This window comes from Grammomys surdaster, unplaced genomic scaffold (assembly GCF_004785775.1).
Source record: "Grammomys surdaster isolate TR1022 unplaced genomic scaffold, NIH_TR_1.0 363, whole genome shotgun sequence".
Classification (NCBI taxonomy): Eukaryota; Metazoa; Chordata; class Mammalia; order Rodentia; family Muridae; genus Grammomys; species Grammomys surdaster.
In genome coordinates this window covers 12,569,627-12,596,587 of record NW_021604782.1, presented here as the reverse complement: position 1 = coordinate 12,596,587, position 26,961 = coordinate 12,569,627, and the positions used below count along the sequence as shown (strand labels likewise).

Sequence of the window (26,961 nt, the reverse complement as noted above, 5' to 3'; positions counted from 1 at the left end):
CCAAACCCCGCCCCTCCGGAATTCCACTTCCCTTCTGCCCCTGCCTGGTCCTCTGGGCTGGAACAGACACAGAGTTGGTCTGCTCCTGTCCTGTGGAGAAACTGAATCCTGAGTCATCCAGGAGCCACTGCACTCAGAGCAGGTGACACAGAGTCGGTCTGCTCCTGTCCTGTTGAGAAACTGAATCCTGAGTCATCCAGGAGCCACTGCACTCAGAGCAGCTGGAGCCACTGCACTCAGAGCAGCTGAAACTGAATCCTGAGTCATCGAGGACCCACTGCACTCAGAGCAGAAGGATTTCCAGATCCAAGAGGTGGCCTGAGTCCCAGGAGTTATTCCACCCAGGAGATTAGGAGCATAAGACCACAGAGACCTCTGGTCTCTGAGGAGCTCTGCAATAAGCAAGATAACTGGAAATACAGACTCCAGTTTTACACAGTGAGAGCAGGTACCACTAGAGTTAACCAGATGGCGAAAGGCAAGCGCAAGAACATAAGCAACGGAAACCAAAGTTTCTTGGCATCATCAGTGCCCAATTCTCCCAATATAGCAAGCCCTGAACACCCCATCACACCTGAAAAGCAGGATTCAGAATTAAAATCACTTCTCATGATGATGATAGAGGATTATAAGAAGGAATTAAGTAACTCCCTTAAAGAAATACAGGAGAGTACAAGTAAACAGATAGAAGCCCTTAAAGAGGAATCACAGAAATCCCTTAAAGAAATGGAAGAAAACACAAAGAAGGAGTTAAACAAAAACATTCAGGACCTGAAACTAGAAATAGAAACAATAAAGAAAGTTCAAAGGGAGACAACCATGGAGATAGAAAACCTAAGAAAGAGATCAGGAGTCACAGACGCAAGCATCACCAACCGAATACAAGAGATAGAAGAGAGAATCTCAAATGCAGAAGATACGGTGGAAAATATTGACACAGTTGTCAAAGAAAATGCAAAACGCAAAAAACTCCTAACTCAAAACATCCAGGAAATCCAGGACACAATGAGAAGACCAAACCTAAGGATAATAGGTATAGATGAGAATGAAGATTCCCAACTTAAAGGGCCAGTAAATATCTTCAACAAAATTATTGAGGAAAACTTCCCTAACCTAAAGAACAAGATGCCCATAAACATACAAGAAGCCTACAGAACACCAAATAGACTAGACCAGAAAAGAAATACCTCCCGTCACATAATAATCAAAACATCAGATGCACAAAACAAAGAAAAAATACTAAAAGCAGTAAGGGAAAAAGGTCAAGTAACATATAAAGGCAGACCTATAAGAATTACACCAGACTTCTCACCAGAGACTATAAAAGCCAGAAGAGCCTGGACGGACATCATACAGACACTAAGAGAACACAATTGCCAGCCCAGATTACTATACCCAGCAAAACTCTCAATCACTATAGATGGTGAAACCAAGATATTCCATGACAAAACCAAATTTGCACAATATCTTCCCACAAACCCAGCACTTCAAAGGATAATTGATGGAAAATGCCAACACAAGGAGGGAAACTACAACCTAGGAAAAGCAAGGAAGTAATCTTCCAACAACCCCCAAAAAAGATACAAACATAACTTTACCTCTAATAAAAAAAATAACAGGAAGCAACAATCATTTTTCCTTAATATCTCTTAACATCAATGGTCTCAATTCCCCAATAAAAAGACGCAGACTATCAGACTGGATACACAAACAAGACCCAGAATTTTGCTGCATACAAGAAACGCACCTCAGTGACAAAGACAGACACTACCTCAGAATAAAAGGGTGGAAAACAATTTTTCAAGCCAATGGTCCCAAGAAACAAGCTGGAGTAGCCATTCTAATATCAAATAAAATCGACTTTCATCCAAAATTAATCAAAAAAGATAAGGAAGGACACTTCATACTCATCAAAGGAAAAATCCACCAAGGTGAACTCTCAATTCTGAACATCTATGCTCCAAATGCAAGGGCACCTACATACATAAAAGAAACTTTACTAAAGCTCAAAACACACATTACACCTCACACAATAATAGTGGGGGATTTCAACACCCCACTGTCAGCAATGGACAGATCATGGAAACAGAAACTAAACAGAGACACTTTGAAATTAACAGAAGTTATGAACCAAATGGACTTAACAGACATCTATAGAACATTTCATTCTAAAACAAAAGAATATACCTTTTTCTCAGCACCTCATGGTACCTTCTCCAAAATAGACCATATAATTGGTCACAAAACAAGCCTCTACAGATACAAAAAGATTGAAATAATCCCTTGCATCTTATCAGATCACCACGGACTAAGACTGGTCTTTAATAATGACAAAAACAATGGAAAACCCACGTACACATGGAAACTGAACAACTCTCTCCTCAATGATGACTTGGTCAAGGAAGAAATAAAGAAAGAAATAAAAGACTTTTTAGAATTCAATGAAAATGAGGACACATCATACCAAAACTTGTGGGACTCCATGAAGGCAGTGCTAAGAGGAAAGCTCATAGCTCTAAGTGCCTACAAAAAGAAACTGGAAAGAGCACACACTAACAAGTTGACTGCACAACTAAAAGCTCTAGAACAAAAAGAAGCAAATACACCCAGGAGGAGTAGAAGGCAGGAAATAATCAAACTCAGGGCTGAAATCAACCAAGTAGAAACAGAAAGAACAATACAAAATATCAATAAAACCAGGAGTTGGTTCTTTGAGAAAATCAACAAGATAGATAAACCCTTAGCCAGATTAACCAGAGGGCACAGAGACAGTATCCAAATTAATAAAATCAGAACTGAAAAGGGAGACATAACAACAGAAACTGAAGAAATTCAAAAAATCATCAGATCCTACTACAAAGGCCTATACTCAACAAAACTGGAAAACCTGGATGAAATGGACAATTTCCTAGACAGATACCAGGTACCGAAGTTAAACCAGGAGCAGATAAACCATCTAAATAGTCCCATAACCCCTCAGGAAATAGCAGCAGTCATCAAAAGCCTCCCCACTAAAAAAAGCCCAGGACCAGATGGTTTTAGTGCTGAATTCTATCAGACCTTCAAGGAAGACCTAATACCAATTCTCTTCAAACTATTCCACAAAATAGAGACAGAAGGAACACTACCCAATTCGTTCTATGAAGCTACAATTACACTCATACCCAAACCCCACAAGGACCCGACAAAGAAAGAGAACTTCAGACCAATCTCCCTTATGAACATCGATGCAAAAATACTCAATAAAATTCTAGCAAACCGAATCCAAGACCACATCAAAACAATCATCCATCATGATCAAGTAGGTTTTATCCCAGGAATGCAGGGATGGTTCAATATTCGGAAATCCATCAATGTAATCCACTATATAAACAAACTTAAAGAAAAAAACCACATGATCATCTCACTAGATGCTGAGAAAGCATTTGACAAAATTCAACATCCCTTCATGATAAAAGTCTTGGAAAGATCAGGAATTCAAGGCCCCTACCTAAACATAGTAAAAGCAATTTACAGCAAACCAGTAGCCAACATCAAGCTAAATGGAGAGAAACTTGAAGCAATCCCACTAAGATCAGGGACTAGACAAGGTTGCCCACTCTCCCCCTACCTATTCAATATAGTACTGGAAGTCTTAGCCAGAGCAATTAGACAGCAAAAAGAAGTCAAAGGGATACAAATAGGAAAGGAAGAAGTCAAAATATCGCTATTTGCAGATGATATGATAGTATACTTAAGTGACCCCCAAACTTCCACCAGAGAACTCCTAAACCTGATAAACAACTTCAGCAAAGTGGCTAGTTATAAAATCAACTCAAACAAATCAGTAGCCTTCCTCTACATGAAAGATAAACAGACTGAAAAAGAAATTAGGGAAATGACACCCTTCACAATAGTTGCAAATAATATAAAATACCTTGGTGTGAATCTAACCAAGCAAGTGAAAGACCTGTATGACAAGAACTTCAAGTCTCTGAAGAAAGAAATTGAAGAAGATCTCAGAAGATGGAAAGATCTCCCATGCTCATGGATTGGCAGGATTAATATAATAAAAATGGCCATCTTGCCAAAAGCAATCTACAGATTCAATGCAATCCCCATTAAAATCCCAACTCAATTCTTCACAGAGTTAGAAAAGGAAATTCTCAAATTCATATGGAATAACAAAAAACCCAGGATAGCGAAAACTATTCTCAACAATAAAAGAACTTCTGGAGGAATTACCATCCCTGACCTCAAGCTGTACTACAGAGCAATAGTGATAAAAACTACCTGGTATTGGTACAGAGACAGGCAGGAAGATCAATGGAATAGAATTGAAGACCCAGAAATGAACCCACACTCCTATGGTCACTTGATCTTTGACAAAGGAGCTAAAACTGTCCAGTGGAAAAAGGACAGCATTTTCAACAAATGGTGCTGGTTCAACTGGAAGACAACATGTAGAAGAATGAAAATTGATCCATTCTTATCTCCTTGTACAAAGCTCAAGTCTATGTGGATAAAGGACCTCCACATAAAACCAGATACACTGAAACTAATAGAAGAGAAGGTGGGGAAAAGCCTCGAATACTTGGGCACAGGGGAAAAGTTCCTGAACAGAACTCCAATGGCATATGCTCTAAGATCGAGAATTGACAAATGGGACTTCATAAAATTGCAAAGTTTCTGTAAGGCAAAGGACACTGTCAATAGGACAAAACGACAACCAACAAATTGGGAAAAGATCTTTACCAATCCTTCATCTGATAGAGGGCTAATATCCAATATATACAAAGAACTCAAGAAATTAGACTCCAGACAACCAAATTACCCTATTAAAAAATGGGGTATAGAGCTTAACAAAGAATTTTCAACGGAAGAAACTCGAATGGCCGAGAAGCATCTAAAGAAATGTTCAGCATCCTTAGTCGTCAGGGAAATGCAAATCAAAACAACCCTGAGATTCCATCTCACACCAGTCAGAATGGCTAAGATTAAAAACTCAGGTGATAGTAGATGCTGGCGAGGGTGTGGAGAAAGAGGAACACTCCTCCATTGTTGGTGGGACTGCAAGATGGTGCAACCACTTTGGAAATCAGTCTGGCGGTTCCTCAGAAAATTGGACATAGCATTACCCGAGGATCCAGCTATACCACTCCTAGGCATATACCCAGAAGGTGCTCGAACATATAATAAGGACATATGCTCAACTATGTTCATAGCAGCCTTATTTATAATAGCCAGGAGCTGGAAAGAACCCAGATGTCCTTCAACTGAGGAATGGATTCAAAAAATGTGGTATATTTACACAATGGAGTATTACTCAGCTATTAAAAACAATGAATTCGAGAGGTTCCTAGGTAAATGGATGGAACTAGAAATTATCATCCTGAGTGAGGTAAGCCAATCACAAAAGAAGACACATGGTATTCACTCACTGATTATTGGATATTAGCCTAGAACCTTGAAATGCCCAAGATGCAACTCACAGGCCACATGAAGCCCATAAAGAAGGAAGACCAAGTGAGGGTGATTCGGTCCTTCTTAGAAGGAGCAACAAAATACTCAAGGGAGCAAATATGGAGACAAAGTGAGGGACAGAAACTGAAGGAGGGGCCGTCTCAAGACCACCCCACCTGAGTATCTATCCCATGTGCAATCACCAAAGGTAGATGCTGATGTGGAAGACAGGAAGTGCATGCTGATAAGAGCCTGATATGGATATCTCCTCAGAGGCCTTCAAGAGTCAGACATATTCAGAGGCAGATGCTCACAACTAGCCATTGAACTGATCATGGGGTTCTCAATGGAGGAGTTAGAGTGAAGACTGAAGGAGCTGAAAGGGTTTGTGGCACCATGAGGAGAGCAACAATACCAACCAACCACAGCTCCCAGGGTCTAAACCACCAGCCTAGGAGCACTTAGGGGGGAATCCAGGGCTTCAGCTGAATATGTAAAAGTGGAGGGCCCTGCTGGGCATAGGTGGAAGAAGAGAACCTTGACCTCATGAAGGCTGGATGCCCCAGGGGGTGGGAATTTTGAGGGTGGGGAGGTGGGAGTGGGGGGGGTGTAGATAGAGGTTACATCCACAGAGAAGAAGGAGGAGGGGCGAGGGGATTGGAGGTTCCGAGGGGGTGGTGGGGGATGGGGTAAGGGGACAACATAGGAAATGTAAATAAATCATCCAATAAAAAAAAAAAAAAAAAAAAAATGCTGGAAATTCTGTTTTAAGTTGGAGCCAAGGCACAGTTAAGTTTTTGAAAATGAAATTTAAATCAGCAATGCCAACATCATAAAAATAAATATCATAACAAGAAATAATCCTTGTTATCAACTTGATGCATGTCAATACTTGATAATATGAAAGTATTAAAGTCTGCTTTCTGTAATTATATCACTAGTTTTATATATAAACAAAACTCCTTTGAGTGAGGAATAAAAATATTGCACTTCATAACATCCAACAGTCTTGAATCTGAGGTGTTTTAAAGAAACGTCCATTAGCATTAATGGTGCAAGAACATGCACTATGTAAAGTATAACTGTGTTCAGTGGGGTTGCCCACTGTAACACTGTGTTGCCTGAAGTGATTCAGATTCATTACATACATGTTTTTGAGTTAAGTTTTGCAGGTTGCGAGTTCCAAAATCTCTTTCCTTTGTAAAACTTTATGACACCACATATGAAGTTTCAACCTACAATTTATGACGGGATGATCTTCTCTGATGTAAGCACATGGCATCTTCTCCTTGTTTCCAGTAGTAATCCACTCCAGCCTTATGTGGGCACTATCTACCTCAATTGTTCAGTGCCTGTCTCCCTCACCATGCTGCCCATGCATATAAATCCAGATAAATACACAGAGCCTTATTAGAAGCTTTTTGTTTGGGTGGACTATATTTCCTCATAGATATACAGTAGTGTGTCTATGAGGGGAGCACTGTAAAGCTACAATATACAATGTATAGTGAGCATTGCACTATCTGTCAGAAAGCTAACAACATTTCATGCTCTGTAGCCCTGGAAAGCCCCACTGTGTTTTCAGGAGAAAATGGAAAAGAAACAGTAAATGATGACATAATAACATTAATAATAATTTTGACTTTGAGGACATACTGGACCACAACCTTGGAAATGTCCTCTCTTTAAATATTAAAATTATTGCAGCGTTTGAAAGTGTTTGGTGACATTTAGTGGGAAGCCTAATTCTGTAGTCCTGGATGAAACCTCCTTTCTACTAGGTCTTTAGTCCTCCACTTTGATCAGCATGGTCACTGCCCATGTCCTTATCTCATTTCTCGAGAGTATTCCCAGCATACTCTTGCATATGCACCTAAGACTGTGCCCACACATACTACCCATTGCATATAAGAGGAAGACATTTATACTCTACGCCAGTGTGCAGAGTGTTCTCAGCTCTCAGAGAAGCATAGTTTCTACTGAGTGGGCTCTATTGGGTAGGAAAACTGTGCCTGTAGATTCAAAAACAGCTTTCTAAAGGAGTGGGTCATGCCACAGTGAAGAAGATCATTGAAGAGTTTCCTTCATGGAAGACTGGAGCACGATGACCTCAGATATCCCTTCCAAGTCTGACAGTCTGTGAGTTTATGAGATTGAATGAAGGGCTTCTCCCAGACACTCCTCTTACTTTGTATTGGAGATAGATTATTTAGACTTCACACACCCAAATCTCATTTTTATTTTAAGCTACTTTAGAAAATAAAGCACAAGCCCATCATTTTTTCAACTTCACTTTCCTTTCTGATCCTTTTCCTTTGCTTTAGTCTATCTTTGGCTTTTCCTTTTCAACCTTCTTTCTAAAAATATAGAGGGCAGAGAAAGAGTTCTTACTGAAGCTCTGCAAGGGGGTGGGTTCTACTTGCTCTGATAACATGATGTCATGTTGTCTTACCCAATGACTATGGATAATCCTATCTGACCTGTCCTGGACCTTTGTAGGACTATGTTGGGAAAGGATCAGTGTGCAAATGCCCCAAGCCAGGGAAAGAAAGGGAAGCGTTATATGTAAAGCTAGTCATAGTTCTCTGCCAGTCTGGCTTCAGGGCTAAATGACAAAGTGTAATAGTCAGGATTCAACAGAAGTTGTTGCCTCTGATTCTGTAGGACACAGGTGTTGTTTTCTATATGAAATGATGATGCTATGAGTAAAATTTAGTCATTGGCCTCTTGGGACTCCTGAGAATACAGTCTATATGGGGCAGGATCTGATAACGAGTGAACATTAGAATAGTGGCCAGCAACAAAAAGCGTACATTAGAAAATTAAAGAGTTGTGACACATACAGAATGACCACTGTGGCCTTTGTCATAACGGAAGAAGAATCAAATATGATTGATCCTTTGTAGTCCCTTAATACATATGTGAAGTCCAATGTGACCTGGCTGTACCCACAGGGTTTGGAGTCTCTAAGTTATATGAACACTTCCATATTTCATGTACCTTTGACCTTTGTTTAATATTTTGGTGAATCATTTCATCATATGTAACAGGAGAATAGCATATGTAAAATAGTACATATACTAAAACATACTTGTTAAATTAATGAGTGCATAAGTAGTGTTAAAAAGAGTAACAGTCCATATACGTTAAAGTTGTTTTCTGTGTGCTACATGTGTCAATAAGCATCTGACTTACCTTCTGCTTCCCGGGGACTCCAGTGTCCTGATGGTCCACAGGGCATGGGGGAGGAGGCATTGAAAGCATATTGCACCAGGATTCTCCCTTCTAGACAAAGGTCACATGCTGATCCCAATTCTCTAGGAGGCCAAGGAAAGAGTAGAAATACACCGACTTAGGACAATTGAGTGAGCAAATGATGGGAATGGGGAAATAGCAATAGGACAGAGGACACAGTCTGTCTTTATTGCCTTTTCTCAATGCATTTGCCATGACTATGAAAATAACTGTAAATGAAATCTTTCCTATTGCTAACAAATTTTTGTTTGTTTTTGTTTTGCTTTTTATTGGCTGCTCTCCTGATGCTGCATACACTCCTCTGATGTCAAATAGCACAGAACTAACTGGCCAAAAACTCCATTACCTGCAATAATTTTAATTGTACCTGGCATAAAAAGCTTCACTGGTAATCTTTTGTGTGGTGATAAAAGCATACTTTGCCTTGCTTTGTTCTCAGGACTGACTCCTTTAAAAATATTTCTCAGGTACCCACTATGTTCAAGGCCTCAGTCTGCATCACAGGGAATAAACATGAAAAAGGTGTGGTTCCATCACCAGAAAATGAGTGGGCTGGATGAGATGATGCCTAAGGAATCTTTCAGCCCTGACATTCTGAGGATGAGTGACTCACTCGCAATTTAATAGTCAAAAGCAGTTTCTTTACTATGTCATCTAACTCATTTTAACAGCTTTCCAGGGGGTGAGCCAATCTTTCAATGGGACTAATCCCAAAAATGGAATATTATGGTGGCTTCCCCAACTGTCTGCTATATCTGGATTCAATCTCTCTCTGGCTACAACTCTGTCTGGGTTCCTACTGGTTCTCCAAATCTGGCTTCTGTAGGAGGTAGTTGTGGAGAACACACAGGAATGAATCTTCTGTATTCTCATGGACCAAAACATCTGCAGAATTGAGTGGCATCTGCTGAGGCTCTTGGCAATGGAATTTCTAGATGATGTTAAATAAGGTCCCAACTAACCAAGTATTTCTCAAAATACAACAGCCTTAGTGATTCCTCTTCAGTCATTCCTAGAGGAATCTGTATGATTTGGGGACGTGAGAGGACAGAATGACACATCCAGATTTCATGTTGTAAGATTTTCCCTAACGAGGAAACTGTGATTTTAGGGTTATAGTCTACGGAAGTATATATGTAAGCATTATAGTGTGCTCGCATTCCCAGGCAGGAGTCAGAGAATCATTAAAGACCCCATTTTCAATAGGCCATGTTCCTGCTTAAACTTTTTGAGTGTTTCGAACCTCGAATGACCTTAACTCTCCTCATTATGCTAGCCTTGTCTCTCTCTAGCGCATTGGGTCACATTACCCCACATTCGCTGCATTTGCCTGGCAGATATCTCTCATCCTCCTAGGTTCACCTTAATTATATTTTGTGTATTAATATGTTTATATATAAAGGTCTTCCTTTCATATATTATAAAGCACCTGAGAACAAGATCCATAACCTAGCCCTTTTTTTTTTTCTGTCTTAGGGTTCAGCACAAACTCAAATGTTTTCTAGTATGTGCAGTTGAATGGATGGTTGAGTAAATGAGTTGATGAACAAATATTCATCATAAAGACACATATATAATAGTCATGGCTAAATTAAGCTAAACTTTCAAAGGCAGAGAGTGTGCCCTCTCAATCCAGTGGATGAAAATGTGAAAACACACATCATGTAAGCACATTAATACTTGGTGGAAGAATAAGACATTAAGCATTCCATGGTTAATCTAAACAGAATACTGGGCAGTTAGTCCATAGTATCTATAATTATGAGATTGTATAGAAAACACATTTACTATAAAACTACATAGAATAGTCTTATTTAAGTTTAACCTACACTGTTATCTTCAGGTAGACTTCAGTACCAAAAAAATTGTCAGTAATTTGTGAATTGATTTTGGAAGAGGTCTTATTTATATCAATATACTTACAGTAAACTGAATGAGGAATGTAGAGCAGAAGGGAGAGAGAGATTTGGGTGAATTTTTCAGCATTTAATGAGGACAGAGGTCCCTTACAATGTCAGCTTCCATGAACAGTCGCTCTGAGTCACAGGACTGATAATAACACAGTGACATCATGAATGCCCTGAGATGGATTCAAGAACTGGGCTGACCTACACTTTTACTGACTTTCTCCATTTCCCTTAGCCATACCTTGAACTTCACTGATCTCATAACAAGGGTCTGGTTTTCATGGAGTACTGTGACAAGTGAATCACCATGCAGCTGGCAGAAAAATGTGATGGGTGGTATTCTGTACATCCAGGGAATGCTGGCATCCTATACATCCAGGGAATGCTCGTATCCTGTATATTCAGGGGATGCTTGTGTCCATGACTCACTCTGGCATTTATTTGATTTTCATGGACACCTGCACACATACACACACACACACACACACACACACACACACACACACACGCACAATCATATACCTGGAGAATGCTAATGTTGGGGGAGTTCATCTTTCTTACACAATTTACCTTAATCAAAGCTCAAAACTTGAGATACATGCTATTGAATGAGAAGCCTAGCAGCCACAAGTGGCTATTTACATTTAAATAATTAATGTAAAATATATTTTAAACTTCTGAACCTTGGTTACATCAGTCATAATCTCAAGTACTTCATGGTCATTATTTTGATGAATATTACTGTGTTGGAGAGTGTATGAATAAAGTCCTTCTGAACTGTGCTTCAAGAAGCCATCCTAGATAAAAAGGAGTTAGCTTCTCTCCTTTGCAACTAGACTGGTACTAGTATGTCTCACTTTTGTAGAAAAAAAGTTCTTCATTATTATATGTGTTAGGAGGGGAAATTCTGCCTGAGAAAAGCCAAGCCTTTTTGACTTAGAGATCAGAAAACTGAAGATAAAGGGGCAGAGAGAATGATGCATTTGCAAGGACTTTAGACCATGGTCCCATAGTTCCTAGTCGACTATGCTTTCGAGTATATGATAGCCAATTGTTTGGATACTAAAACCAGCCAGTCAACACATTTGCAAGACCAGGGGTGGCCTTGAATTATTTATTCAGTTGCCCCTGTGTGAGGACACAGGCTGTGGGGGAATCAGAATATGTTTTCTTAAGGGAAACCCTTGTATTCTCCTAGATCACAGATGTGAGAACAGCAGGAGGACATGAACATGGCCAGAGGCGAGATGTTGGCATTGATGGATGGTGTGGAAAACACCCAAGGTTTTGCAAGGGAAAGAGATTTTCAAGTAACCAAATAGTTCTGGAAAACCTCACACAAGGTAGAAGCTAACATTCCTTGAGTGTAGAATATGTGTGCTTCGAATATCGTAGATGTCATTTGTATAACACAGACAATGTAGGCAAATTAGCACTTCTTTATGAAGGAGGACTCATAGAATCAGAAAAGTCAGATGTGTTGCCTAAACTCTCATCTACTGGGAGCAATGAAGCTAAGGGAGGTGGTGGCAGAGTGTGCGTGTGACCAGACATCAAAGCTTATATGCCTCATACTAAACCAATTTACAGTGCTATAAACTCCCTGCTTATGGGAGCAAGATGCACAAAGGATATAGTACCATTCCTTTACAGCAATTTATTAAAACTTATGGTCAAACTTCCTTTAGATTGTGGTCTGCATAGCTGCTAACCTTAATTACATGTTTCAAAAATGTCAGTTTGAATTTAGCATGTGATAACTCCATTAGTTAATATTACCCTGAACAGAATAGCTATTGTATACGCCTCAAGTACTAACTGACTATAGATTATTAAAAACATATTGATTAAAGCTGAGAGTACTATGTAATAAAGACATATCTCATTACATAACAATTAACCCTCTAATAGGTTTCCAACAATCAGATGGATTTTATTTAATGGACAATAACTGCTTTATGAAATATAAATTGAATACATACACAGGAAGCTTCATTTACAAAACTTCCACTTTTTAAGTAGAATCAAGGCCAAAGCTTGACCAAAAGTCTGAAACCTCTCATCACTAAAGAGAAAATAAATAAATCTACAGGCTGCTGCAAAGCTTGCTCCAAAGTGTCATGAGCATTCCCAAACCCAGCTCCAAACTCTGCAAGGGCAGCTGGGGCCAGGAAGGGGGAGTTCCTACAGAGAGCCTGGGGAGTTCACTTCCTTCCTACTAGAGCAAACTCTCCCCTGGATGCAAACGGAAGGTTCTAGATTCAGGGACTGATAGTCTATAGACATTTAGAGACCCAGTTTGATATGGTATCACTCTATAATGTGTTTTTAATTTTTGAAACTTACATTTACCATACAGATCTTAATTTTGAATACTTTTGAAGTATAAAATAGCATTTACACACAAATTTATAACAATTGAAGGAGGGTGATGAAGAAACCTATCACCGTCCATACCTAACTATCATTTTCTGTGTCTGTATAATGAAAACATTTACAATCTACTGTTTTAGCCATTTAAAAATATACAAAGCAGTATAGTTCATTATAATGTCAGCTGTGAGCAACAGAGCACTGAACTTTATTTCTTCAATCTAATTGGAATTGTGCCCTTTGACCAACATCTTTACTTCTCACATCCACCTAGATCCACCCTCCTCCGCTGAACACCATTCTCTCTGCACTCAAGGATTCAACTTTATGATATTTTCCATATAAGGGATATCAGGTAGTGTTTGTCTTTCTGACATAAGCATATTCAAGTAAAATAATGACATAAATGTGGGTTAAATGACAGGTTTCTGCTGCCTTTTAAAGGCTGACTAATATCCCACAGAACACATAGGCTTTTTTTTTTAACATCTTCACCAGTTTTAGGATATTCAAGTTGTTTCTGTATCTTAGATATGTGACTGATGCTATACAGAGCATGTGAAACAGGGTGCCCATTCAACTAGCTACTTCTGATTCCTTCGTTTCCTTTTACATTTTGTTGCATGCCTTGAGCCTGTGTTTGCGTTGATTTATTTTGCACATTGAGTGTAAATGTGTGCTCTGCATGTGTGTACACCTGTCCTGGAGGCCTGAGACTGATGTCAGGAGTCATCCTCTATTGCTCTTCCATCTTATTCATCAAGCTGGGTTTCTCAGTGAAACCAAAGATTTACTGATTTGGCTAGTCTTGCTAGTCAGTTTGCTCTGGGATCCCCTGTCTTCATTCTCGTAGGCCAAGTTCTCCCAGGATTTACTTGGTTTGAGGATCTGATTGGGTCCGTGTGATTAAATGCAAATATTTAACCAGTGTACTACCTCTCTAGCCTCTTTTGGATATGTATGCGGCAATGGAAGAGCTGAATCATACAGTCCTAGTTTAGTTGTCTGAGGTGCATGCACATAATTTTCCATGACTTAAATAATTTACCTTTCCACAAATGGTGTAAAAGATTCTCCTTCATCATAAACCTTGGCCATTTTTTAGTGTGTCTTCTTGGAAAAAGTCATTTTAAGACTGTGAAGTTATCAATAATTCCAGTCATCAATTGCAATTTCTTTGCTAATTAGTAAGAGTAAGCACCTAAGCAAGTACCTGTTAGCTGTTTACCCCTGAGAATGAGGTCTTGTGCTTATTTTTTCTTATACACAAATACACATACACACAATTACTAAAGGAGAGCCTTTTGCCACCTTTTGTGAGGGAAGTGAATACCTTCTTCATACTCTAGTCTGGAACAACTCAATGAAGGCACATAGGATTCATAGACAAGGCATTCTTAAATGTTGAGGCCCAGCCTCTAGCCCCTTCTAAGAGCTCTTGGGCCAATTTCTCAGACTCTTTCAGGTCCACTGCTCTCCTTATCTGACACATGAGGAAAAATTTTATACTTATACTGGGTTACTGGGACTATTAAATAATACTCTGCACAGGAAGCATTCAGATCAGAATCTATCACAAGGTCAGCATTTGACAGACAGCTGCAAGTTCAGAGACAAAGACAAATAATGATTAACATGGTTATGGTTGTCACCATCCACAAGGCTATATCCTCAATTGCTGGAGAAACCTCCCAAGAAGAGCTAAGGTTTGGAGTGAGAGATTACCTGAATAACAGAAACATTCTGATATAGATGTAAACTATATTCATGAATATTCATTTTTATTTTTGTAGTGGTAAGGTTGGATTCTTGGCCTCATGTATGCTGAGCAAGAGGCCTGCCATTGAAATGCATGCCTAGCTCTGAAGCATTTTTATCTGGTTCCCTCAAGGCTTGAACTCTGTGGAAGTTTATAGTGGAAAGATTCATGAGAAGGGACTCAATTTAGGCCTCCCCTTTCTAACCATCAGAAGACATACTCAGACTCATTTTTAGGAAAAGCTAATTAAAAACAATCTGGGGACAGTGATGTGTTGGGTGGCATTTGGATGACAAGTAACAGACCAAGGAGAAAATCTGTGGCATCTTATACCTGATTAGTCTCTAGTATTCTCAAAATATAGTAAATATAAACCTTATAGTGACATATAATCATACATTTTTGCAAACTGAGTAGTATTCATGCTTTTATTTTATATAATGTGAAATATATATATGTAATATTAAAGGGTTTTCTTATTAATCAGAGGAAATTTCAAGTCCTGTGTTAACGAAGACAATACCAGAAGATATTTCTTGCAATAGAAAATTCCAAACTTTTTGGACTTGGGCAAATAGGGTTGTGGTTAAAGATTCTCTCATTATGTAGCAGGGATGACCTAGAACTCACTGTGTAAACTAGGGTAGCCTTGAACTTACAGGGATCTGCCTACTTCTCCCACCCAAATGCTGGGATTATAAAATAAGTACCACCAGATTAGATGTTCATCTCTCACCCACCCTGGTTTCCAAGCTTCTAATAATAAAGTTAATTTAACTTCACATTCATGAAAAATAGTATGCTTCATTACAGGATCATTTCTGTTAACAACATTTTTATATTACCTATTCCAAACTTATCAGTGGGACCTTGGGTACCAGTCACTGGGGTCTCTATTCAACAAGAATAAGAAGCAGAGAAAATTCTCTTCCAAGGCTGCCTTCCTTCTGAGTCTTTGCCTTCCTGGCAGGAGGTGGAGAAGGAAGGGGATGAGAGAGAGAAAGAGAGAGAGAGAGAGAGGGAGGGAGGGAGGGAAACAGAGACAGAGACAGACAGAGAGAGATGAGACAGAGAGAGAGACCAACACTCCCCAAGGCACACTCACCTTTCAAAGAAGTGGCCGTCGATGGGCGGGAACCACTCTAGCATCAAAGAGTCCACTGTGTGGCCCACAACCTGGGGCGCAAGAGCTACAGGTGCTGGCTTTCTGGAGGGCTGCCAGCTCTGGTATACGAGGTCCAGGTAACAGTGCATTCTGGAGACTTGATTGGGCGTGAAGGAGTCTGTACAGTCGTCATCTGTAAGTGTTAGAAAGAGAGAAAAAAAGTAAAAAGAGAAGAGAGATAAGCCCGGAGCTGCACAGGCAGGCATGCGAGAGAAGGATGACGTCTCAGTCCAGCTAGAGAGCCAGCACCCAAGGCTGTCCTTGCCAGCTCAGGGCAGCCTCTTCTGGTGCTTAGAAGTTAATGGTCTGTGAACAAATTAGTGCAGTCATCACTCCTGGAGACAGGTGAGAGGAAACAGGAGGTAAGAGAGAGTGGGTAGATCTCGGAAAGTAAGCTTGGGTCTTAGGAGGGGGCTACTAAGAGGTTGTGGCTAAGGACAAAGGCAAAACAAGCTGCTTTCCAGTGACCTCTTTATTCTCTGGTCCCAAGTCAGCAATGCCTGCCGTCCCCGTTCACTTTCTTTCATTCATTTCTTCATTCATTCACTTTTTTTACCTACTTGCTTATTCATTCATGTGCTCACTAGTTTCCCGTTGTATTCCTTCACATTCATTCACTTATTCATGCATTAATGAATTCTACTTTTCCCTAATGCAAGGATACTGTCCTTGAAACAAATCTATTAAATGCCTAATTTGTGTTCAGTGCTATAAACCAGAGCTATGGAAAGATGGGACTTAAAATGTTCCTGCCCTTAAGGGGTTATGAACACATCACACGAACAAGAATTGTTGTGTACTCACTAATGTGATGTATATTATCACTGAATTGACAGAGATGGCATGTGGGGGAAGAGGATCAACTAAAAAGGCACCAAAGATGGATGTATATTTGCGGTCAATTAGATCACTTGGTTGAGGCCAAGACAGAGAGTGGCTCTACAAAAGAGGTAACTACACAGCTAGAGGCATGTAAAGCCCAGATCATGCCATAGTTAGGAAACAAATATATACCCTAGGCTGTATACAGAATGCTACCTTAGTTGAATTTCTATTGCTGTGATAAAGATCATGACCAAAAGCAACTTGGGGAGGAAAGGGTTTACTTCATTTATACTTCCATGTCACAGTCCATCTTAGGGAAAGTTAGGGCAGGAACTTAAGGCTAGAACCTGAAGGCAGGAATTGAAGCAGAGGCCATGGAGGAATGCTGCTTATTGCCTTGCTCCTAATGGTTTGCTCAGTCTGCTTTCTTATACAACACTGGACTAGCTGCTTATTGGTGGCACTACCTACAGTGTGCTGGGTCCTTCTACATCAATTATTAATAAAAATGCTACCATAGACTTACCTTATAGGCCAATATAATGAAAAGTATTTTTTCAATTGTGGTTTCTTCTTCTCAAATGACCCTGACTAGGGTCAAGTGGATGGTAAACTAACCAGTACAGACGGGAACAAGAACAAACACATTTTCTTACAGTACATGTATGTCTCTGAGACATATGCTTAGCATGTGGTTAAGTATGAGTCAGACATGGTATGACACGCTTTGGACAGTTACCCTTTATCTCCCAACACATGCTATTTTTGTAGTGGATATTATCATTTTCTCTCTCTTTACAGAGTTAGGAACTCAGGCTCTGTTCAGGCAAGCCACTTTTCCTATGTCTCAGAGCTAAGCATATCTGGGGTTTGAGACAAAGCTGTGCTTTTAAGTAATGCCATAACTTTTCCCCATCAAACACAAATGAAATGTATTATAGGTAAAGTCTCCCGGTGGATTGTACATGGGTGTTGAGCCCAGCTCTAGTCTAAGGAGATTGGCAACAATCTTTTAGGAATCTACATGGAATGACCTTCAATTCTACTCTTCCTTTTCCAGAGTGTGGACTGAAGGCAGAGACCCAAGTCAGCTCCTAAGGAAGAGGTTTGCCTCCTATTTCTTTTTCCAACATTCTGATTCAGCTCCCCTGGGAACAAGAAAAAAAAGCACTGTTTGGCTTGGTTTCCTAATGTACCACTTCCCTCTCAGGGGTACTTGCTTGGTCAAGATTAGCACAGCTAGTCCCCAGACAGAGGACTGTGGACCTCACCAGGTCTTAAAAATAAAAGTGCTACTGGAATCCAGCAGCATAAACTTAATTCCCCTTATCAGAAAATAAGTTTGGACAGGTGATAGGCTGTAGGACATGACCTTGAAGGGAACAGACAAGGGTGTGAGAGTTTATATGGAGAGTCTGGCTTGGATTCTGTTAGGAATTTTCACAGTCTTCTTTACAGCACCACAAGGGAAAGCTTTAAGACATTTGGTGAAGTCAGAAGAGCCCAGTATTCCTTAGCAAGCATTGCACAGGAGTGACAGAAATCGCTCTCAAGCCCAGATCTACCATGTAACTCCTTAAATCCTGTGGCTACCTATTGCTAGGCAGATGTACACCTAAGCCTGAGAACGGCCTGAACAAAAGTTCATTGTTCATCAACACTGTGATCTGTACACTTTGTGCAGAAAAGTTTGGGAAAAGCCACTAAGTAGATTGGATGCAGGTGGAGGGTGTGATGGCTCAAGAAAGAAGATGTACAAGGTATAGTCAGTGGAGCATCTTTATGCCCTTGGCACCTCCCTTTCCCATCTAAAAAGTGGAAACAATGGGGATAAAAAGTGTTCATCTCATACTATGGTTGAGCTGGAGTGTGAGACACAAGAAATCTACTGCATGGCAAATGCTCACTGGCTCATATTTGGGAGAAGTAAGTAAATAACACATACATATGTTTGTGTATGTGTGTGTATGTGTTTGGGGGTGAGAGTGTGTGTTGTTTGTGTGTGTGTGAGTTTGTGTGTGAATGTATGCATGTGTGTGTGTGTGAATGAGTGTGTGTGTGAAACTTGAAGAAGGAAAAATCAAAGTCAGAGTGTAAATCATGAATTCTTTATGATCTAATCCTAGCCTACATAGCTAACACTAGCACCATGAATGGGCAGAGATGAGGAAAATCATTGCCTTGGGGGAGAGGACAGATTCCTGAAGCATTGTCACCGTAGTAAAAAAATTAACATGGACTATACATTTTAAGGACATTCCTAAAACAAAATATTAACTGAACACTAACATCTCTCAGTTTCCTGATATATAAATGAGGGTTATTTAAATCAACTCAACCGAAGGTCATTAAGGGTTCAAGTGGGGCACAGAAAGCATGAAGATGAACTATTTTTTCTTTAGAAACTTCTGATTAATTTTTCCTCAAAGAAGTTTGTTTTCTTTTTATAATTTAAATAATAACCATTTCCATTTGTCAATAGGAAAAAGTTTGAAAATGGATAGGTGTTAGAAGTTACTAGGGGATAGGGATCCATTTGAACTTTATTAAGTTGAAAAACATCTGTCTCAGGTTCTATCACAGTGAGACTTAGTTACTATCATAATCTTTGGCAAAATCCCAAAGGTTTCCCTTTATCATAAATACTCTGTCTCAGCTCATGTCGAAAGTCAGGCTCATTTGGCTTCCAGCTCCCAACAGCTCCACTTCTGCCATCTGTAGTCCCTTCACCTAGACCTCCAAGGCTTATCTTGTTCCTCTGTTCCCACTTTGTCTCTAAGTAGAAGGGACACTGAGAACTTCTGCATTTGGAGGGGCTTCTTTGACTATTGCTATAGCGCTCCAGGCTTGCAAACTGAGCCATGTTCCGAGGGGTACTTTGCATGGAGAATCAGGACAGACACCTAATAACTCAACTACCTTATAGGACCTTGGACAAAAGGCTGACCCTGGCAGCCTCATTTCGACTCACTACAATTTGAAGGATGGTGACAGCCTGCCTCAGAAAGCTGATGTAAGCATTTAATGAGCTTGCTGATATTCTGTATGTGGGTAAATTTTCCTAAAATCTTGTCATTTGAGTTTTGCTTTTAAAATTATTACAATAGGCTCAGGAATAAATTATTATAAAAGCTATGCTCACTTTAAAATTTTGAAATATGCCCCAAATAAATATCACTCTACATCTGGTACCTATAAATAATATAATCTTTGTCTAATACCTGTGTGTGTGTGTATATACATATATGGTGTGAATATAGTAAATTTCTGTAATTCTCATCACATATGTGGCTTATAAATATGACTAGGACTAGGATGTTCTCCATATCCAATAGTTAATAAATACTGTTTATCATTTGTCAAGCACCACTTATTCTATCAAGGACAATTTTAGATTCTTTCCTTGTATGATCATTCAATTCTCCATGAAATAAAAAAAGAAATAATATGCCTATAACAAAACACTACAATGTAGGACCTTCAATTTCAGCTTCCTCACACAACATTTCATGTTTTGAATGCCATTTCCTTTGGCCATACTCTACATCTTGCTCAGTGGTGTCATGGTGTTTTGTAATGTGTAATGTCTTGCTGTTCATTTCAGTTTCCATTATCTTCAAGCTTGTAAACCAGTTTTAATTTTTTGCATAGATAAACATTTATTTTCTATGCCTGGCATATAGTAAATGCTTAATAAATATTTAAAGTATGAATACTGCTAAGAACTTTCTTGCTGCTAAATCTTTAAACACATCAATTGGTTTATTTGCTTCAGGTGTATTCTTTAAAGACAGGACTGTTGGTGTTAAAGCATGTCTGCATGCTGGGCCAAAGCATGTGTGCACACTAAACATTCCTAACATATAGAAAGATGCTACCATAACAAACAGGCTGGAAAAAAAATCCTAAGATCCTGTACTCTATGCCTAGAAATCTTTGAAATATCCTCAATACAGTCTGGTATCTTCAGGAAATGGGGGCATGTTTGCTACCCATCTATCTGGCAAGTGCTTAGCCAATATGCTAGTACAAGCATAGAATTTGGTGCTTTCTACTGAAGTGTCTTTGACACATCAGCTGCTTGTTGCCTACTAGTCTGACCCACATGGCAGCCTTCCTCAGAACAGTTTAGAGACTGGTTAATGACTCAGACTCTGAAGTAAGAAAGGCTTGGGCTTAAGTTATGTGTTTGAATCTGAGAAAGTTTTCTGTGCTATTTGAACTACATTTCCTGCATCTCTAAACTGATTATGTTAATAATTTCACTTATCTCTTTGGGTTAATTTACACATTTATTTATCATATTGCATTATTACTACATATGTTTATATATAATGTATATAAATTACAATATCTATTTGTGTTATTTACATTATTTCTTGTATATCAGAGGTACTCAATTATTGTTGGTCTTCAAAAACCAATATAGTAGTCACCAGTACATGTCCTCTTTTTCATTTAAATTAATTAAAACACTTTAAGGTTAATAATTCAGGTCCTCAGTTACACTACTTATATTTAAAGTGCTCAGTAACCACATATAGCCGATGGCTATTACATTGAAAAGCACACACATAAACTGTGACTGTTTTGGTGGGCAGATCTGCTTGAGGAATGAGCACCCAGCAAAGAGAGGCAGCTGGAAGAAGTCAACTCGGCAATGACTGCCCTCTGTTCTGGAGAAAGGAGCCCTGTGGGTCCCTTTCCTTAGCTCTGAGAAGCCTGTTCTGTTCTGTTCTGCATTTTGAATTTGGTCCAGCGGCTTTTGTCACCTCATCTATCAGAGATCCTAAGGAAAACAAACATTTCCAAGCTCAGGGTTGCTTTGTCGATGCTTTGCGGGTGTAAGTTTGTTATCACAGCTCAGTGAATTAGTTCTGCTGTTAATGGGTCACTGAGCTGTGGAGATCCTTTCAAAACAACAATAGTAAATTAATCACCCTTTAGATCTTCTCAAAGGGAAACAAAAAGGAGATTTAGTTTATGGGGTCTGGTAGCTGGTGGAAGCTCCTATCCCCTAAGAAGCAGGCAAACGTCCAAACTCTTATTATTGTTTATTTCCCATGTGTGCTGAGCTGGCTAAGGAAAGGTGCTACAGAGATGGGATGTAAGAGGGCACCGGATGTGGAGTGTCAGTATGTTTGGGAATGGGAGCCCAGTTGGAATCTGTTTTTGAGGAAATACCGAGCGCCCTGGCTGTTTTTAGAACCAAATCTAAAGACACTTTATAGATCCAGAAATGGGTTATTCACTTTGTAAGTGACATCACTTTTAAGTTGTAAGAGCCACACACTAGAAAGTCCACAGGAGCCACCAACCTCAAGAGGAAACTGTAAGGACCATTGAGATCATCAAATCTTTTGGCTTTCATGGCAAAATCTCTTTTGAATCACAATATGCACCAAAAACTCCACGAGAAACATAAAACAGCCAGAAGCAGCCTTTCCTGATTCAAACCTGAATTAGGACCTTCACCCTTACTCCCATACCAAGCAAAAGATCTTCTACCCTACTGTAGGAGGTAGAGTGTAAAGAGCTTCCAGACTGTTCAACTTCCTTACTTAACCATCCGTTAGGTCTCTCTAAAAGAATACCATAAGACAGACAGGGGAAAGCATAATTAGTATTTAATGTGTCATAGGAAGCAATTGACCCCAGTAATCCTCAGTATTGTCATCTGCAAAATGGGATGGTTCCCAGTCCATGGATGTGTTGTGAGAATTAAAGGCGAGGGAACACACTGAAGTCTTTTATAGACAATAAATAGCTATACAAAGGAAAACACTACTATTGAAAGAAACAATCATATGTACTTCTTATAAGAGAAATTAGCAGGGCTAAAATATAAAATGAAATAAGATAGTTTATTGATTTGCTTCCTTTTGTGACACAATAAAAGACCATTGCTTGTTTCACATATTTTTGCTTGCTCTCATGGGGAACTAAATTAAATATTATAATAGAATTCAGTAATGGTCTACTGTGTGCACTGTGGACAGTTGATCACAGGGAACCATAATCAGAGCCGTGACCACCCCAGGAAGCAGTGGCTTGTTCTAGTTTGCCAAAGCTGCAAAAAATGGCTTTAAGTGGCCTTGATGTAGCCTGTGCTAACAGGAAGCACAGGACATATTGGGACCTAAATCATGAGTCCTTAATATGGTTTCTGAGGGCATTGAAAGAGTTGTAAAAAGTTAAAAGAAGTTAAAGAAAAATACCATGCCAAATACTATATGACAATTTTGTGTTTACAAGAAAGAAAGTTCATTTTCTCCAGCCTCCAATAGAAAATGAACATATGAAAATTGTATTTATCTAATGAAGACCTTGGTGAAATAAAAAGCTTCAACAAATCACTAGTGTAGAACAAGGCAGCTACAAAACTATGAGTAACCTTTCAGACCAAATTAAAAGATTTTGGTTTTCTTAAGAAACAGAGGTAGAGAGTAGATTATCCAGAACATCAGACTTCTGTAGTTCTACCTGGATTTACTGGCTTTGGTCTCAATCAACTGGCATATATTCATGTATAACCTCTCTCTTGTACTTCAGAAATTCTCAAGAATTAGATGCTATTCTTATTGTTCAGAAAGAAAAGTCTCCATCTTAGAAAAACAAGCACTTGGTTCAAGGCTACCCTGAAACAGAACTAGAGCCCAAGTCTGACATTTAATCCTGTGTCAGATGGGCTACAATCAGGGATTCGTAGGACCCTACCTGTGTAGCTCATGAAGTTGTTGTAAGGAGTGTTAAAGAAGCCATGAAAGCCACAAGTGTCATTCCCTGGTCCAGGATCTCCACAAAACTTGTGTTTGGGGGCTGGGTTGGTGTCATTGCAGAGGTCTCCAGTTTCAAATGATGGCTCTGTCTCCATGCAGGGATCACTGCATGACTGGATTTCTGAGATGCCACGGAAGATGTGATAGAGACCTAGGCTGTGCCCAATCTCATGGATCATGGTGTGGGTGTGTCCGGGAATGCCATAGAAAGATGGGTTCAAGACAATACCACCTGCAAGGAGAAAACCAGAGCATTAGGCAACTGTCTGTTTCTGGCTAAAAGAGCCCAGAAGTCAATCAAAAAAAAAAAAAAAAAAAGATGGTACTTATTTAAACTGACAGTCTTATTCAATCTATGACACTACTACCCCAGGGTTGTCACAATTCTGATGTGAATGACTGTTACCATAACTGATAGGAGTGTCACAAATCACTTTATATCATGTTTGAAAAGGAAACATTATCCCTCCAGAAGAGTAGCACTCACCTAAGCTGAGGCTGAACTGCTGAAACCACACTATTTTGGTAAGGATTTTGATCTCTGGTTTGACTGGACTTTGTCTTGTAAGCTATACTTTATACTGTAACATATACCATGATTCATATTTGTTTCAAATTCTGATATATAGATGAACCCCTCAAACAGTTTCACACTCCTTAGCTCTGGCTTTCACTTTGCCTTCATTAACCCTGTCAGATCTCACAATGTGATTACCATCTTTGAATCTCGTGCCTTCATCTCTAATGCTCTAAAAAGCAAGTGCATTTAGGAAAGTCACCCCTGGGTTGTGCTCTGTTACAAGATTGCTTATAACAGCAATTGATGTTTCTTGATTATTTATTATGTGTCCTCAGATGCTGCACGTGGTCTTTAAGGAGGACAGCTCCCATTATCATATCATAACTCAAACATAAAGATGTCCATTCATAGAGAACCTAAATGACCCACCCCTGCTTAAGAGAAGTGTCATGGTAGAATCTGAAATCAATATTCTTGGGTTGAGACTAGAATATAGTGTCTGATTGTCTTGGTTAGACTTGATTGTCAACATGACAACATCCAGTGTCATCTGAAAGGAGAAGCCTTTACTGAGGCATTTTCTGGATGAGATTGGTCTATGGGCCTGTCTCTGAGGGTTTGTCTTATTAGTTTACGTAGGAGGGCCCAACCCACTGTGGGTGGCACCATCCCTCTGGCAGGTTGGCACGGGTTATACAGAAGTTAAGCATGAACTAGTAAGAGAACAAGTTAAAGAGTAAGCCAGCAAGCAGCAGTACCCCATGCTTCCTGCCTTCAGGTTCTTGCCTCAAGTTCAAGCCCTGATTTCCTTCAAAGATGGATTGTGACCTGGAAGTATAAAGCAAATAAACCCGTTTATTCCTAAGTTGCTTTTGGCCTGAATGACTTATTACATCAACAGAATGTAATTGAAGTACTGATTAAGTATGTTTTGAATATTTGATGAATGATAACACATCTTTAAAAGGGTTGTGAGATGTAACTAATTACTTCCAAGGAGATTGAGTAACCCCTGGCAGATATGAAATAGCTACTTATTGTCTACCTACATGAAAATAAAATGTATAGAAAATACTTATAAACCTAGCAGAAATGAGGTTCAGGCCCTAACTCTGCCCTGTAGCATCAGGATTTGTATTTTAAAAAAAGACCTGGATGACTCATCTGCCTGCTTGGTATTGAGAAATAAATGACTATGTCCTCAGAGAGAGAATATCCCCTAGTTTGTAGAACTAAAACCAACTTCAGTGGAAGTATGAATAGTACTTATTCCATGGGCATCTTAGACACTGGGATACAGATTGCTAGAAAAATATTTAAACCTTAAACCCTGGAAGTGTTTAAGAGAAGGTTAAAACTTAGGTATGAGAGTTTTGGAAGTGAAGACGTTAAGTGTCTCATGGAGGAAGGACCAGAAAGTAATGTATTGTAGAATTGAACTGGGGAGCTCAGAGCAAACGTGAGACAAGATTTGGACGGAATTGCTTGGTCTGTCCTCAGGCACATGGTGTCTACAAACTCTTAATTGCTTGGAGACTTCTTACACCAAGATAAAGGTGTGTGTGTGTGTGTGTGTGTGTGTGTGTGTGTGTGTGTGTGTGTGATGACAAAGGAGGGCAGAGGCAGGAAGAATAGAAATTAAGACAGAAAATCTTTCTCCATTATTTTCTGTCAGTTATAATCTGAAATGTAATCCCTTTCCCACCCAAGGGGTTTTCCAGGGCTAATGGTGCAATAGCAGGGAAGGAGGGCTAAAAAAATATGGTTCTAATAAATTGAGTTTGATTGAGCCTACTGCACAGGAGTTGCTTATAATCAACTGCATTTAGGATGGGGAGCTGGCAGCTTGCTGGCCAGTGGAGGCAGCATGACATTGCTAGTCATCCTCCTGCCTCACACTGCCCTTGTTTCTCCTGAGAAACAGACTTTGTTTCTCTAGGAGGCTCTAAACTAAGCATCTACAACAGTGCTAATGATCCATGGTCTTTTTATGAAGCCTTGTAGTTAACAGAGGCAGGGCCTGCCTAGGAACGGTGATAGGACAGCAAACTAAATATCCAGCTTGTCTATGTTCATTCTACACCAATTGACCCTTTCCTATAGAATGACAACACTTGCCCCTGAGTCCTGTTTCATTGCTTCTCTTAAAAGACAAAATAGTTCGAGCCTGACATCACCCTGAAATACTATAACATGCTATAGATTTACGGCCTCCCCCATTTCTGGCCTGGAGCCAGGCTCTGACATTTATGAAATCATCAAGAGTATTTCTCTTTAACTTTAGAAGCCCAGTTGTCAGCCATTCCCAGATGCTGATCAGGAATATTCTGGATGCTTTTTAAAAATAAGAGCAAATTTCACAGCTTAGAAGGACCCTGGGAGGCTATCTAGTTAACCTGTATCTTCAACAGTTTAGGTAACAAATCCAAGAAAAGAATCTTGCCTAAGACCATCCAGCTAAGAATGAGAAAAAACTTTGCCTCTATTTTAGCATCATTTTCCTAAGACATACTGAGCATGTGATCAGAGGAAATAATTTTCAAGTTTAGTTGTATGTGCTCTCCTGCTCACTACTCATCTGTGTCTGATGCCTGGCTCTCTATCACTTATCTCAGATTTCAGGGTTTCCAAATTTAAGTATTATTGACATTATAGAGCATCCAATTCTTTGCTGGGGCCACTGTGGAATATTTGATTTCATCACTTCTGTTTATTAGATGCCTACAGTATGACCATTTGTAATGACCAAAACTGACAAGAGTCTCTTAGAGGGCAGACTTGACTCGGTTGATAATAATTATTTATTTGTATATATATCATTTAGAAAAAAGTGTTCTCTCTCTCTCTCTCTCTCTCTCCCTCTCTCCCTCTCCCTCTCCCTCTCCCTCTCTCCCTCCCTCCCTCCCTCCCTCCCTCCCTCCCTCCCTCCCTCCCTC

At 39.6% G+C, this 26,961-nt stretch overlaps 1 protein-coding gene across 1 annotated transcript in view; it reads right to left on the bottom strand.

Annotated features, from left to right (window-relative positions):
* The window catches only part of Pappa (pappalysin 1), a 230,064-nt gene that overhangs the window by 149,336 nt on the left and 53,767 nt on the right, over nt 1-26,961 (bottom strand). Inside the window, exons 4-6 of the mRNA XM_028779996.1 lie at nt 23,444-23,737; nt 15,842-16,034; nt 8,638-8,759 (exon numbers count right to left, since the gene is read on the bottom strand). Coding sequence (XP_028635829.1) covers nt 8,638-8,759; nt 15,842-16,034; nt 23,444-23,737 — 609 coding nt within the window. The remainder of the gene's footprint in view (nt 1-8,637; nt 8,760-15,841; nt 16,035-23,443; nt 23,738-26,961) is intronic.